Genomic DNA, 14,608 nt, shown 5'->3' with positions numbered 1-14,608 from the left:
GCCTTTTTCCCGTTCAGTGGGGTGGGGAGCTAGCTTTTTCCCTTTAAAAATGCTTTAAAGCTGACTCACGTTCATAATTGGTCATTCGACCTTGCTTTCAGCTTCATTTCTGATGCTTGATCTCCCACGCTTGCCCCGGTCAGCGTCACTAAATCTCTCACAGCACGGAGAACTGTCGGAACGAAGAGGTGCCTCAATTCTCCGGCATTCCGCCCTCGAAGAGGCAACCTCTTAGAAGTTCCATGGCCAGAGTCCCTTCCCCGGGTCTCTGGGGGGGGTAAGCGAGCCTGCGCACCCCCTTCTTCGGCTGGAGCGCAGCTTCACCCCCGGGAGGTCTGGGAGGTGAGTCTGCTAGCGTGTCGCCATAAACCGGAAGTTGGGAACACTGGTCCTGATCCAAGCACCAGGTGGTTACTATAGTGCAGAACAAACCAGGGGTGTGGGACACAAGACTCCTCAGCACCAATGAGTGACCTTTACTGAAGTGACATCGCTGTTCTTCTTGGCCTGTGTTCAGGGAGAGGCAGGTGGCATGCTTCCTAGCTTTGCACATTCACGCTAATAGCATTTCTACATTGCTAGCGCAGCAATCTCCTTGAGCCACTGAGTGTTCTGGAAGCTGGGCTCTTGGGCTGATGAATTCCAGATGAGCGCATCTGTCCTTGGCTCTAGCATTACTCAGTGATGGAAGACTTGGCCATACGATATTGCTTGTGTGAGTGCTCGGTGTGTATTGAATACACACAAGTCCCGTGCCCTTTTATTACCTTTCAACTTCTCCATGAATACTTAATTGCCTCCTCCGTTGTAATTGTCTTTGATTTCAATGAAAAATTCATGGCTTGCCATGACACACTGGAATTTTTTTCCCCATGATTGGGGTGATTCCCTCAGGCAAAAGCTTAGTTTGATACAGTATTGGCAGCTCCAAACAATTTATGTATTCTTAATCTCGGTGTGATTTAAATGAAAGGGAGGAGATCACCCTTTGATGATGATGCCAAGATTCTCAGCTTGGTAACGGAATAGGGTTAGGAGTTGGTGTGATGTAGCATATGGTGTTGGGTAAGGACGGAGAGGCCCAGGTGCAGCTCCTGACTCAGCCATGAAGCTCAGAGTGTGGTCTTGGGGTGGGTCAGGAGGTCTAATTCTCAATGTGGTTGCAAACCTGGCCTTGGGCTGTGGTTCTCAGCGTTTCTCTATCCAAAAGCCAACTGTCCCTGCACATAACATGACTGTGTTACAGGAAGAAAGACAGGCTCGAGCCAATGCTCCCTCTAAGTTGTGGAGTCTTGTGAGTACAAATTCTACTTTGTGAGCTACTGGCATTAAAGCTGTGAGCAAGCAGTTTGGCTACTGCATAAATTAGCTTGCTCTGGAGCTAAGACAAAAATGTCTGAGCTGGAGGCTAAAAAACTGTGACCTATCTCACACTTACTCAACTTAGAGGGAACGCTGGCTCGAACCCTTCTTTCTGATGTGGCTGGTTTTCCTATGTGGAGATTTTGTTTTTGCATGGAGGAGTATGCAGTTATGAGTGCCAACCTACAAGGTTGGGCATACTGGTATAATTTTTTAAAAATTAGCTATTTATAGATGGCTTTCCTACCCATTGAGAACTCAAAGCAGCTTACAGCAGGGGTCAAACTCATTTGTTATGAGGGCCGGATCGGACATAAATGAGACCTTGATGGGCCAGGCCATGTGTGTCATAAAATGTAATGCCAGGTAGCAGAGATATAAACTTTATAAAGGACACAAACACAAAGATTTTTTTACTTAAAATAAAACATGCTTAAAATATTAGCACTCTTGCAATATTTTGTTTATTTAACAGTATCTGATAACTGACACCTCTTGTTCTGAATTACTGCATCAAAATGTCTGTGCTGTTGCAATCTTGAGTAAGCTGTTCAAGCATGTATCTGTAAGCTGCAAACCTACTTTTGATTTATTGACATTCACCACAGAATTCTCATGCTCAGAGGTTTGAGTCTAGGACCCAGGTTAAAACATGAAATGGCTGAGTGGGCGAGATAGTCTGGCGAAGCAAGCTATGATGCAGCAGCAGAGCTGGAAGCTGGAGATGGTCAGTTCCACTGCAGGTCTGATGAAAGCCCTCCGGGGGCCTGATCTGGCCCCCGGGCCGCATGTTTGACACCCTTGGGCTTACAGTGTCAGTCTCCACTTTATCCTCTCTATATCGTGTGAGGTTGGTTAGGCTGAGAGAGAACGACTGGCCCCAAGTCATCTGGTGGTCTTCCATGGCAGATTGGGGAATCAAACTTGGGACTTCTAGAATTCTCTCCATGTTGCAGGTGCGGGGTCAGAGCAGAGCAGTGAGTTAATGGAGCTGGTGAGAACAGAGGAGAAGACTGATTTCTTTACTCACACAGCTCAGTCACTCACCTCCTGTGCTACGATAGAGGAAAGGCAGGAGTTAGATAGGACAGTATTCAGCCAGGGAACTCCCAAGTTTAAGTCTGAAATGTATGAAACTTGTCTTTATTTGATCAGCAGGACAAGTTGTTCTGGTTGCTTCTCAAGTCTAAATTTAAAGACGATACGTGAATGGTAGTTTTGCAATTCTAAGCATACACATTTTTGCAGGGTTCCAGCTTTCGTTTTTCAATGATGAATATGCTCAGGCTGTTTCTTGGACTGCTTTTGAGAGATAGGGAGGTGTTCCTGAGGCAGATCTGGTGCTTTCGCCTTGCCAGATGCTTTCCCTGGGCCGTACTCTGTTTTTGTCTAAAACTTGCAACGTGATGGTGGGTATTCTTCTGACAGGCCCCAAGGAGGACTTGGTGGCCCTCTCTGACTGCTTTGCTAAGCTTTTGTTGATAAAATTGATCACATCTATCTTGACTTGGGCACTGCTTTAGAAGTGCTGCAGTTACCAGATTTATAAACAAGTCTCTATTATGACATCTTTTAAGGAGTACATACTCATTACTCCTTTTAAAACCGGATTCAGAATCTAAAGCACTTTTCACAATGAACAGAATGCATCATTTAAACTATTCCCTTAAAACAGTTTTCCTACTTTAAAGTAAATCTTCCATTTGACATAGGTTTCCTTAAGCATTTATTTCTTGAGCATTTCTAATGATCTGACGAGTAAATAAGATAACATTCCTTCCTAGGGGACAATCTGATGTATATGGATAACTTTTTACTGTAGCAGTACAAAGGAGCAAGATTCCAGTAGCACCTTAAAAACTAACAAAATTTGTGGTAGGGCAGTAGCTTTTGTGAGCCACTGCTCACTTCTTCAGATAAAGTTAGAATGACATTTGCTCTTTCTCTTTTCTACTGCTACAGACAGACTGACAAGACTACCTATCTTTTTACTGTATAATTGTCATGAAAGTGGTGTTCTGTTTATAGCAGTACCGTTAGTATAGTGGTTAGATTGGCAGACAAATATCTGAACGAGCCAGGTTTCAATCCCCACTCTCCCATAGAAGCTGGGCCAATCATACTCTCTCAGCCTTACCTTACACTGCTCACTAATAACAGATCCCCTTATCTACCTTGGCAACAAACCTACCCATAATTCTTATTTTCAAAATGGAAAAGGATGTGCAGATGCTACTGTGGCAACCAAGCATGGGATTCCAGCAAATAGTAAAGGGGTTCGACTAGATGACCTGCAAGGTCCCTTCCAACTCTAACATTCTATGATTCTATGATTTATTACAGAATTGGCTGTTTGTTATTCTTGTTGTCATCTGGCCTTTCTCCAAGGAGGTCAGAGGGATATAGATGGGGCTCCACATATTTTAACCTCAGTGTAACCTTAAGATAAGGTAGCTTGAATGAGTAAGTAAACCCCACAGCTGAACTGAACCTGGGTCTAAGCCCATCTGCTATGCCGCAGCGCACCCAGCCCTGTGTCTTGCTGCAGAACAAACTAGGCAGCAGTGGGGAATCCAGCAAAGCTGATTTGTGTATGATCTTTAATTGCAGGGGGAGGGGGTGTCAGCTGCAGGCGCTAGCACTGAGGTTCTCGGTATGCTGAAGCTTGAAAACATGGAGCCTTGCTGCCACCCAGTGGCAAAGCATACACCTTTTCAGTTTGCAGAGGTTACATGGTCTTCATGAGAGACAGGTGTGTGCCAGAGAGTGGAAGCACTCTGATAACTATTAGATACATGTTCATCTGGTAAAACAGCATAGTAATAGATGGGTAACAAGACTGACTGTGTTCATAGGTACAGAGGAATGGTGCACAAAGGGAGCAATGACTTCTGAGCAGTTTTTCAACTCAATTGGTAACTGGCAATCTTTCAAAGACTTAGTTTGCTAATTAGGGGGGGCTGTTTGAGTGAAAGTGGGTAGGCAGTGGGGCTTTTGCTAGCAAGGTTTTTGATTGGCTCTGGAGATATGATTGGCTATACAGATTTTTAGAAATGTTGGTTTGGCAGCAATCTCCACCCCTGCCCAAGGATCTTCACTGTGTGACTTCACTGTGTAAGCTGCGGCAGCCATTTTGTGGCTGGCTCCACCTCTTGTGGCGGCTGTTTTCTGGCAGCCATTTTGTGGCTGCACCCTTCATGCTGTGTTAGAATTCCAGTGATGCCCATAGGCTCAAAAAGTTTGAGGACCCTGTCCTAGACTGAGAAGCACTCAGTAATTATGTAAGTAGTTTAGGCCCAAGGGTGTCCACTGATGCCACTATGCCTCAGTTTCAGCAACATAATCTTGAGGAGAGGCATTCTTAGCTCCCCCACCCCAGCGAGATCATGAAACATCCTTCCAACATGAAGACTCACCAAAGGTCCAGCCTCAGTGTGTTTTGGACTGTTAAGGCATACACATTCAGGCTGGCTTTTTAGACATAAGATTTGTTTGAGAGAGGGCAAAATTCATTAATCAACTTTGTTTTGTTAAGCTGAGAGTTGCTTTTGTTGGGATCTGCTACAGTTATTTATTGGTAAATTGGTTGGGTGGTTGACTAAATAATGTAATTTCAGGTAGGGATGTCAACCTATGGAGATGTTCCAGTGAGAAAGCTATAAATTATACTTTCATAGTTGTGGAAATCTCACTATTGAATTTGATTTAATTCTCTTCCCTCTTCAGTGCTGTTTTTCTTCAGGAAAATCTTCCGTAGAAGCATGCTGTTTACATTTCTCAGCAATAACAGATTTCTTTAACAGTGCTGATACAAATTCATTGTCTTGGTGTTCTGTTAACCTACATGTGTTAGGAATGGCATATCAATTCCTAGGTTCCCTAGCTCAGTAGCTTTTAGCCTTTTGTCATACAAACGTAGAAGTAGTTCCTTTGTGTGTGCAAAGGATTCTGGGGTAGATGCTTGCTTCACAAAGAGCACTGAACAGGCCTTGCTGTCACTCTATACACCTGTTAACATAGCTCTGTGGCACAGCATTACAGTGGAAGCTCAGTTGTGGTTGCACACTGACCATTTCCATAGTAGCAAAATTCCTTGCATTGACGTTTTAAAAACTGCCCATTATGTGACATTTTTGGCAGTAGATTTTTCCGCACCAGGCGCAAACCCGAAGTTTTATCCTCCTTTCCCTGCGTTTTTAGAACTCACTAAAACTGGGGATTCCGAAAAATGCAGGGTAAGAAGGAGAAAACTTCAGGTTTGCGCCTGGTGCGGAAAAATCCACTGTGGAAAATTTCACATAACGCACAGTTTTAAAAATGTCAATACAGGGAATTTCACTACAGCGGAGATGGTCACTGTCATTCTGGGTAGCTTGCCCACTATTACTATCCCTGGGTAAGTTTTTGAAGCATCTCACAAGCCCCTTCTGGTTCGGAAGCCAGTCTCTGGGTCCCTGAGGTTATGCAGCTGCACTGTTAACTTTTCCCTTTGCTTAACTATTCATTTAGCCTTTTTCCCTAACACTGCTGTTTCTTTACAGAAAACGGAACCATGGGAAAAAGAAAAGACTGAAGCTGATATGGAGGAATACATATGGGAGAACAGCGCCTCTGAAAAGAGTGCTTTGGACACACTGCTTCGAATCAGAGCAGCTGAAACAACTGAGGAAACCAGCAGAGAGGCCCTGCTCGCCTCAGAGATCGTTCAAGACTACAAAAAATCGATGGTTGCACTGAGAAATGAAGGAGACATGGAGAAGAACCTTTCAGAGTATAAGGAGTCTGTCAAACGATTACTGAACTTGAATGCCTTGTAGTGAAAAGACTCTTCAATGTATATGTGCATCATACAGTTCGCACGGGTATCTGGTTTAAACTTCCGTGACCTTTCTATGATCAGTTTCTTACACCAATGACCTTACTGTTCTGGCAATGCATATTCCCTGTATATATAAAAATACATTGTCCAAAGAAGGCCTAGTAACCCAGTCTTGCGTTCTAGGCCTCTTTGGGATTCTTTTCACCCTACAAACATTCTGCTTTTTAGCATGAATGAGTAACTTTCATTGAAGCCTTGGAAGTGTTCCTTGGAACTAGCACATTTCTAACCCACAACTGTGGAAATATGACACTTTTGCATAAAGCAAAAGGTTGCTGGGGGTGGGATTGAGGGGCTGCTGCTGAAAATGGTAGCTCTTGTGTCCACCTCAACCTCTTCCCTTTTGTAATGTGTAGTACAACTTGGTTTGAGGATTTTCTTGTCTCATGCCACATAGAGTGGCTGTCACTGCCTGGGCGGGGAAGTGAATTGAACTTTGGCCTAGACACAGCCTTCCTTAGAGTACCCATTCAACCATATCAGACAGGTATCCAGCTCCTGGAAAGAGGAGAGATAATTTTGTTTTGTCCTTAAACTTCCAAGAAATTAAGATAAGGTGGCAGCAAAGTTGCTCTTCAGTGGGAGCGAGCTATAGAAAATTCAGTGAAGCAGGGAAGAAATGGAAGAGACCAAGTTGTTCCTTTGGACTGCCCAAGAATCGAACAACTTGGATAATACAACCTGCACTGAATGCTACACATAACTAGTTGAGATTTGACAATTCATCAGTGTTGCTATCTATTTTTGTGGATCTTTTTGGCTGCAGGCATTAGAGATCATGTGGTGTAGTGATGAAGTGGGAGCTGAGGGGCTGAAAATTCCTGGTTCGGACTTTGCCTCAGCCATGAACTCACGCGGCATCCTGAAGCAAGTCTGTCTGTCTGTCAGCACCCTATATCTGGTGGTGTTTCTTGCAGGGTACCAGTAAAGAAAACTAAGAACACAGAGGACTTTCCAGTGCCCCCCAAATGCTAAATAAGTGCTAAAAACGGCGGTTACTCACAGTTCACATTGACTTTGGTGTGACAGAGCCATCACTGTGGCTTTCATCTAATTTTGCATAGCGCATTGCACCATGCTAATAGACAAGGGCCGAGTCTTATTAGAGAACGAGATTTTTAAACTTGCAAACTGAGAACACACAATTTGAAAACTGGGTGGGGGTCTCTAATCTTATTTAATGACGAAGGATTCGGAAACGCAAACAGTTCAAAACAATCATTTAATTTTTAAAAAATAAAAATAGCTCCACTCCATCCGCCCATCAAGAATACAAGCTGTTCACCTCTACATTGTACTTGGGAATATTTCCCCTTAAAGGCTGTCATTAACCATCGTGTACCTTATGAACTGCCGGGGTCCTGACACTCCTCTGCGCCTTGGCTTGTAGCGACCCCTCCTCTTTCGGCGGCATCCCGCTGCAAGGAGAGCCGTGCAACAGCAAATCAGAACCAGAGAGGAGCAAAGCACTGCGGGAAGGAACCAGGTGCTCCTTTCCACCCCTTCCCAGGCTGGCCGCTGGCCTTCGTTATCTGAAGTGTGATTCCTCCCGCTGTAGCCTTTGGTTTCGTTCAAGTGTTCTTTGCTGCTGTTCAGGTGGGCTGGGCTGGGTATGTGGGACAACATTTTAATGGATGGGAGTGTAGGAGTGGGAAGCTCAGATGCATTGTCTGGATTAGCCGTTGAACCCTTTGCTCCTGAGATAACATCCATCGCTTCAGTGAAATGATCTTTAGGTGGTGCAGGTGTAGATCTGAAATGTGTGGTGGATGCAGTCTTGTGGACCAAGTTGTTTTCAAGAGTATGGCTGCTGCTGGCTACCAGGTCTTGGACCATCGTTGAAGATGAGGCCGTGGCTGGAAGGCACTTTGAACCCATCGATGCATCCTGGCATATTTCTGATTCTGCAGCTCTTGCGCTGCCTTGCCTCTCCCATTTATTAAATGTCCTGGTATTTGGCTCTTTAAAAGACAGCTTCTCAAACACAAGAAGATCTGGATCAATTCCTGTCAAACCAGAAACGAAACACAAAATTAATGTGTTGTTTAGGGCTGTACCCATATTCAGCTTGGCACATCCCTAAACATGTCGGCTTTCTTGATTACATGAGGCAGTGTTCCTGCAGAATGTATGTTTCATGCACTCTTCATCTTCTGGACTTATTCCTAAATTTGTTAGGTTCCTTGCCAAGGCAAAACTTGATTTAAATCAACCATGCCGTAAAATAACAGTCATAGTTCATTAGTGTATTAAAATGAAAAATGGGAACTGCCTGAAGTAAATATTCAGCTCTGGTCCAAACAGGTTTCTTTCCCTAAAACTGTGGCGAGGAGCTGTTTCCTCTAAGGAAAGAATTCATGAGGTTAGGCACCACAACAGAGCTATGGCTTTCTTGGGTCCCTGCACACTGAACCGCAATGGTAAAAATGCCCCCAAAGGTTGGAAACCAAATGGTTTAAAATTGCACAAGGGATGAGAAAAAATTAATTCAGCCACCACCCTCATTCAATCAATAGTAAGACCCTATGGGAGGGAGGAGGCTGCACCTCAATTTGCCTCAGAAAATATAGCCCTGGTCTGACCCTGAAACACCCCCCCCAACCTAGAGATAAGACTTAAGCCCCCAGTGAGATATTTGCAAGGGAAGCAAGCGTGTTTTTCCTCATGGAGCATTGATGCTGAAATCCCTGCTTGCTCCAGGATAGAGTCTTTTTGTGCTGATGCAGAAGTAGTTCAAATGACATCCTTGTAAGGTGACAGAGATCCCTCATGGTAGCACTGCAGGTAGGGAGAAAAGGGGTTTTTGCCCTGCCTCGAGCTAGTTTATTTGTGGGTGGGAGGGTGCTATGGGATGACCCACAGGGGGGAGACATGATTGCTCTCTCTAAATATTTGAAAGGCTGTCATTTGGAGGAGGGCAAGGAGCTGTTCCAGTTGGCAGCAGAGGAGAGGACCCGAAGCAACGGGTTTAAATTACCTGCAGAAAGGTATCAGCTGGATATTAGGAAAAACTTTTTCACAGTCAGAGTGGTTCAAAGGTGGAATCAGCTGCCTAGGGAGGTGGTGAGCTCCCCTTCACTGGCAGCTTTCAAGAAGAGGCTGGATGAATATTTGTCAGAGATGCTTTAGGCTGGTCCTGCATTGGGCAGTGGGGTGGACTAGGTGGTCTGTACGGCCCCTTCCAACTCTATGATTCTATGACCCGCATCTCTTATCTATATTTTTTTCTCTTACATTGCAGGAGATGTGTGCATAGGCATTTCTCTGCTTGCTATTGCAGCTAGAACTTGTAGGTTTTATGAAAGCTTGCAAACCATTCGAGACACACTCGCACACTGCTCAGACAGAGTATATGGGATACTTCTTAAACTGATCCCAGAATGCAAGTATAGATGTTTCCTCAGGGAGCTCTCAAGTCTCAGCTGGTGTGCCTGGAAACATATTCCTCACTTCAACCTCCCAAGTAGCCCCACAAGTCTGAAGAAGGATTCTTCATATTTGGCTTGTCTTGCCATTCGTTTCATGCAGTGATGGTGATTAAGTCAAACGAGATTCAAAAGTTTAGCATTCTGTTAGGGTGGAACAGCTCAGTACCACTGCAGGTGGCGCCGTTCTCTTTCTCAAAACAAGACCCTTTCTCACTTCATGTTCCTTCCAACTCTTGTGAGGATTACCAACCTCCAGGGGGGCCGGGCAATCTGGTATTACAGGTCATCTGCAGGCAATAGATAAGAGTTCCCCTGGAGAAAATGGCTGCTTTGGATAGTGGACTCCATCTCTATGGCATTGTACCCTGCTGAGATCCCTCCCCAGGCTCCACCCCAAAATCTCCAGGTATTTCCCAACCCAGAGCTGGCAACCGTATCTGTCGCCCTGTTACTTCTCTCAGTCTCATGCATACTGTTATTTACATGTCAAAAGGCCAAGTATTCTCAGAAATCTCTTACTACCTAAATAACACACTGTACAACGCGTAGGTTGTCTGGTTAGCCTTCACAATAAAGCCATCAGTGATTAAACATGCACAAAGTTATCAGAAGGCCTTTGTTCCTATGAGCCCTGCTGCAGCCTTAACTCTATTAGCAGAGGGAGAAATTGTGGGAAGATGGTTGCAGCTCGCAAGATCCAGGCTGGAGGTTTGCCACTGTCCTGTGCAGGGACTTGAAGCCTGGGCATGGCTGGGGGCACAGAACCCAAAGAGCAAGATCCAGAGAGCTCTTGACTCTCAGCCCTAGGGCCATATAGCCCAGAGAAGATGCAGGGAGAAGGTCTGCTCTGTATTTGGAAGCCTTCCGTTTTCCCTTACCCTTTTTTTTTTGTGGGGTGGGGGATGGTGGAGAATTGTACTTTATTTTTTGTGTTGTAGGGCCCTTTTGGGGGGAAGGGCAGGATATGGTGAATGGATGAATGTTCAATATTGTCAGACTTCTAAAAGATAATTCCTTAGTATGAAATCTAAGAACTATTAAATCACATGGTGTGCCTGAATATGTGATGAGCTGCTTTAAAACAAAAATTGGTGGGGGTGACAGACAGATCAATGTCCTGCCCTCTTTCTGGAAGCTGTCACTGAATAGCCATTCACAAAACCAAAATAGGACCCACGGTAAGTAGGAAATACCAAATATCAGTAAATACCATGCTACAGACGATGATAACATATATCAATTATATATATATATATTTACAATATATACACACACATACACATACACATATATATACATATACAAAAATATATCAATTATATATATATATATATATTTACAATTTATTCACCATATAATCATATAAGCCTTAATACAAAACCTCTAAGTATCGCCTCTTATCACAAAAGATATTGCACAACCCCTTTATTAATATCAGTCCTCCTTAAAAGCACGTGCTTTTCACTTTGGAGGAAGCTTTGAGCTCACTAAGAGAGACTTTTTGCAGCGTTCATTAAAAATTTTGGATAAATATTTTGGTATTTGGCAACCTGAGCTTGGAAATATCTGTTGAACTCCCTGAGGAAGACACTGAAACAGGAGGATAGCTGGACCTCTGTTGGAGGGAGACTGAGCACTTATTCAAAATAGACTTAAAGGAGTCCTCCCTCTTAAAACTTTTGTATAATTAAGGAGGACTGATATTAATAAAGGCGTTGTGCAATATCTTTTGTGATATATTAAGAGACAATACTTAATGTTTTGTATTAAGGCTTATATGATAAATAATATATGGTGAATAAATTGTAAAAATATAATACTTTATAATCGTCTGTAGCACAGTATTTGCTGGTCACTGAGATATTTTATAATCGTCTGTAGCACAGTATTTGCTGGTCACTGAATAGCCAGTCAGGGCCCTCCAAACCTTGACTGAGCAGATGGGAGAGGGCAGTTGGAGCAAAGAGCCATTAAGTCATTTTTCTTCTGGCAGCGTTTAGCTGGATGTGAGGGAGGGTAGGGAATCCTCGTATCAGGAGACCAGCTTTGTCTCAGAGTCTGTCTTCAGGGGAGGCAGGCTGCTAAAATCCAGGAGAGATTCACTCTTCATTTTTAATTAACCTTGAGTCTCCCAAGGCTGAAGGACAGGCCGTGGTTGCATTACAAATTCTCTGGTAGCTCCAGTCTTTGGATCCTGCAGCCCTGAGTTCAGTCATCCAGATTTTTTCTCTCAAGAACACAAATTGGCTGTTACTTGCTCACTATCTTCAACCTACATTGTATTATCAGTAACTGATATTAGAGTGACAGAGATCAGAGTCGCTGAAGCCCTCAGTTATTTGTAAATATTTTCAAGGCTGAAAGACCTGTTGAAGAAGAGGAAGAGGAGGAAGAAGAAGAGGAGGAAGAGGAAGAAGAAGAGGAGGAGGAGGAGGAGGAGATTGGATTTATACCCCGCTCTTCACTACCCAAAGGTGTCTCAGAGTGGCTTACAAACTCCTTTCCCTTCCCCTCCCCACAACAGACACCCTGTGAGGTGGGTGGGGCTGAGAGAACTCTGACACAAACTGCTCTTTTTCAAGGACAGCTGTGCCAGAGCTTGTGAGCTTTAACCCTTTCCGTGGATGTAAATAAAAACTATGTTTTTATTTTTCCTGTGTAATTATAGGGTGGACAAAGTATTCCTAAATAAGCCCAAACTGCTTTCCTATTTACAAAAATATGGTGCTGCAAGCCTTTAACACTGGCACTTTTAATCCATGTTCACTGCGGTGTCCTCCAAGCAATTCTACACTAGATTCAACCTTCTTTTAAATCCAGAGTGGCCGGCAAATGTGGAAAAGACCACTCTCAGGCACTTGTTGTTGTTGTTCAGTTGCATAGTCGAGTCCGACTCTTTGTGACCCTACGGACCACATCACGCCAGGCCCTCCTGTCTTCCGCCATCCTCTGGAGCTTGCTCAATTTCATGTCAGGTGCCTATAACAACACATAATTCACCCCTTTCTTGTTGCCTTACCTGGTGTGATGTTGTATAATACAACACTGGTCCCCGGCTTCAGTATGCAGCTCTCCAGTGCTGGACAATAAGCGTGGAGGCAGGAAAGGCTTTGATTATTGGTTTCAGAGTAGAAAACTGCCAAATTACAGGAAACTGAATGAGGGAAGAAGAAAAGATTTTAGGTGACTAGACGAAACTCTAGGAGATCAGTGGCTAGTTTTCCCCTGTGGTTTTAAAAAGTAAGTCACAGCCCAGTTCTGACAAGGGCCATACAGGATACATAGAGGGGGTTTAATCCTTACAGCTCAACTTACTTTCTCCTATTGACAACACAGACACAGAGAAAGAAGGAGCAGAAAATGAGCATTGTGTGTTTTGCCCATTTCTGTTTTCTTTCCAAGTGCACAGGTAGAAGGAGGTTGATTTGGGGCTGCAGGCAGCTGAAACTTAAAAAAAACAAAACACGAGGAAGATCATATTGACCACCCAGTCTATCCTCTAGTTACATATAAGGACAAAGAGGCCTTGATTCTGGCTGCGTGTGAATCTTTCTGTTGTGCAACACCTGTGGGAGGGCAGGAAGGCCCCTTTAGTGCTCAGTTGCTATCACGGCGCTCACGCACTAAAGGAAATGGGAACCTTTTAAAACAAAATACCAGGCCATTGATTTGAAATCAAAGCTAATAGTTGAGCTCTTGCCATTACTGAAGCACTGAACCTGACTTGCTAGCTGACTACCTTTTAAAGAAACTTAAGATTTGATTGACATGTGACATTTCACATTTCAGTAAGGCTTTTGATAAGCTTCCACATAATATTCTTGTTGACAAATTGGAAAAATGTCATTTGGATCCTATGACTGTTCGGTGGATCTGTAACTGGTTGACAGATCGCACCTAAAGAGTGCTTGTGAATGGTTCCTCATCTTGTTGGAAAGGAGTTGACAAGTGGAGTGCCTCAAGGATCTGTCCTGGGACCTGTTTTGTTCAACATCTTTATCAATGATTTGGATGAAGGGAGAGAGGGAATGCTTATTTATATCAGGTTCAACATCAAGTAAATCTCCACACACGTTTCCAGGGAAGTGTTATGCTTTATTAGACTACAAGTCTGTTACCATGTCCATAGGGTTATTGTTAGGAATGACCATGGGGCGGAAGGTAAAAAGGTAAAGGTTTCCTTGCTCGAAAGCCAGTCGAGTCCGACTCTAGGGTTGCGGTGCTCATCTCCGTTTCAAAGCCGAAGAGCCAGTGCTGTCCGAAGACGTTTCCGTGGTCATGTGGCTGCCATGACTAAACACCAAGGCGCACGGAACGCTGTTACCTTCCCACCAAAGTGGTACCTATTTATCTCCTTGCAATTTCTTGCTTTCGAACTGCTAGGTTGGCAGAGCTGGAAATAGAGACGGGAGCTCACTCCGTCATGCGGCACACTCGGGTCTCGAACTGCTGAACTACTGACCTTCCACAGCCTGCAGTTCAGCGTCTTAACCACTTGAGCCATCGCAGCTCCTTATGGGGAGGAAACATCCGTACATATAGCAGGATGAGGCAAATGGCTAAGCTAATTAAATCAGAGCGCCCGGTGGGAGGTTACATAATAAGCGGGAGAGTCTCAGTGCCCCATGAGAGCCGAACAATTCACACCTGCGGTGGAATGCAAGCCCTCCCCCCATCACAAGGTCAGAGAGATAACTCAGTCTGGCAGCACTGGTTCTCACAGTCTCCCTATCGCTGCTTACGGCAAGCGGCAGAGCAGCGAGCAAGCTATGAGGCATGCGCTGTAGCGCCAGGATCAGGGAAGGGAACAAGCAAAACATGGCAGCTAGCTGACATCCTGCCCCCTCAAAAACACATCAACCACCTCCTGGAGCAGACGGGAGACCTCCCGATTTCTCCGAGAACTGGGCGTGAAACTTCCGCAGGAGATTAGGGGCCC

The 14,608-nt window shown here is 44.4% G+C and overlaps 2 protein-coding genes across 2 annotated transcripts in view; one reads left to right on the top strand and one right to left on the bottom strand.

The window, feature by feature from the left end:
- Window positions 1–6,481, top strand: part of MRPS35 (mitochondrial ribosomal protein S35) — a 23,929-nt gene extending 17,448 nt beyond the window's left edge. The window contains exon 7 of the mRNA XM_015414326.1: window positions 5,904–6,481. Within this exon, the coding sequence (XP_015269812.1) occupies window positions 5,904–6,179 (276 nt within the window). The 3' untranslated portion in view covers window positions 6,180–6,481. The remainder of the gene's footprint in view (window positions 1–5,903) is intronic.
- Window positions 6,482–7,328: 847 nt separating this feature from the next.
- The window catches only part of MANSC4 (MANSC domain containing 4), an 18,046-nt gene continuing 10,766 nt past the window's right edge, over window positions 7,329–14,608 (bottom strand). Inside the window, exons 2-3 of the mRNA XM_015414279.1 lie at window positions 12,689–12,823; window positions 7,329–8,247 (exon numbers count right to left, since the gene is read on the bottom strand). Coding sequence (XP_015269765.1) covers window positions 7,556–8,247; window positions 12,689–12,823 — 827 coding nt within the window. The 3' untranslated portion in view covers window positions 7,329–7,555. The remainder of the gene's footprint in view (window positions 8,248–12,688; window positions 12,824–14,608) is intronic.

The sequence above is a fragment of the Gekko japonicus genome, unplaced genomic scaffold (genome assembly GCF_001447785.1).
Source record: "Gekko japonicus isolate JY-2015 unplaced genomic scaffold, Gekko_japonicus_V1.1 scaffold1333, whole genome shotgun sequence".
Taxonomy (NCBI): domain Eukaryota; kingdom Metazoa; phylum Chordata; class Lepidosauria; order Squamata; family Gekkonidae; genus Gekko; species Gekko japonicus.
The sequence above is the reverse complement of the archived record's forward strand: the minus strand, read 5'-3'. Positions and strand labels throughout refer to the sequence as shown.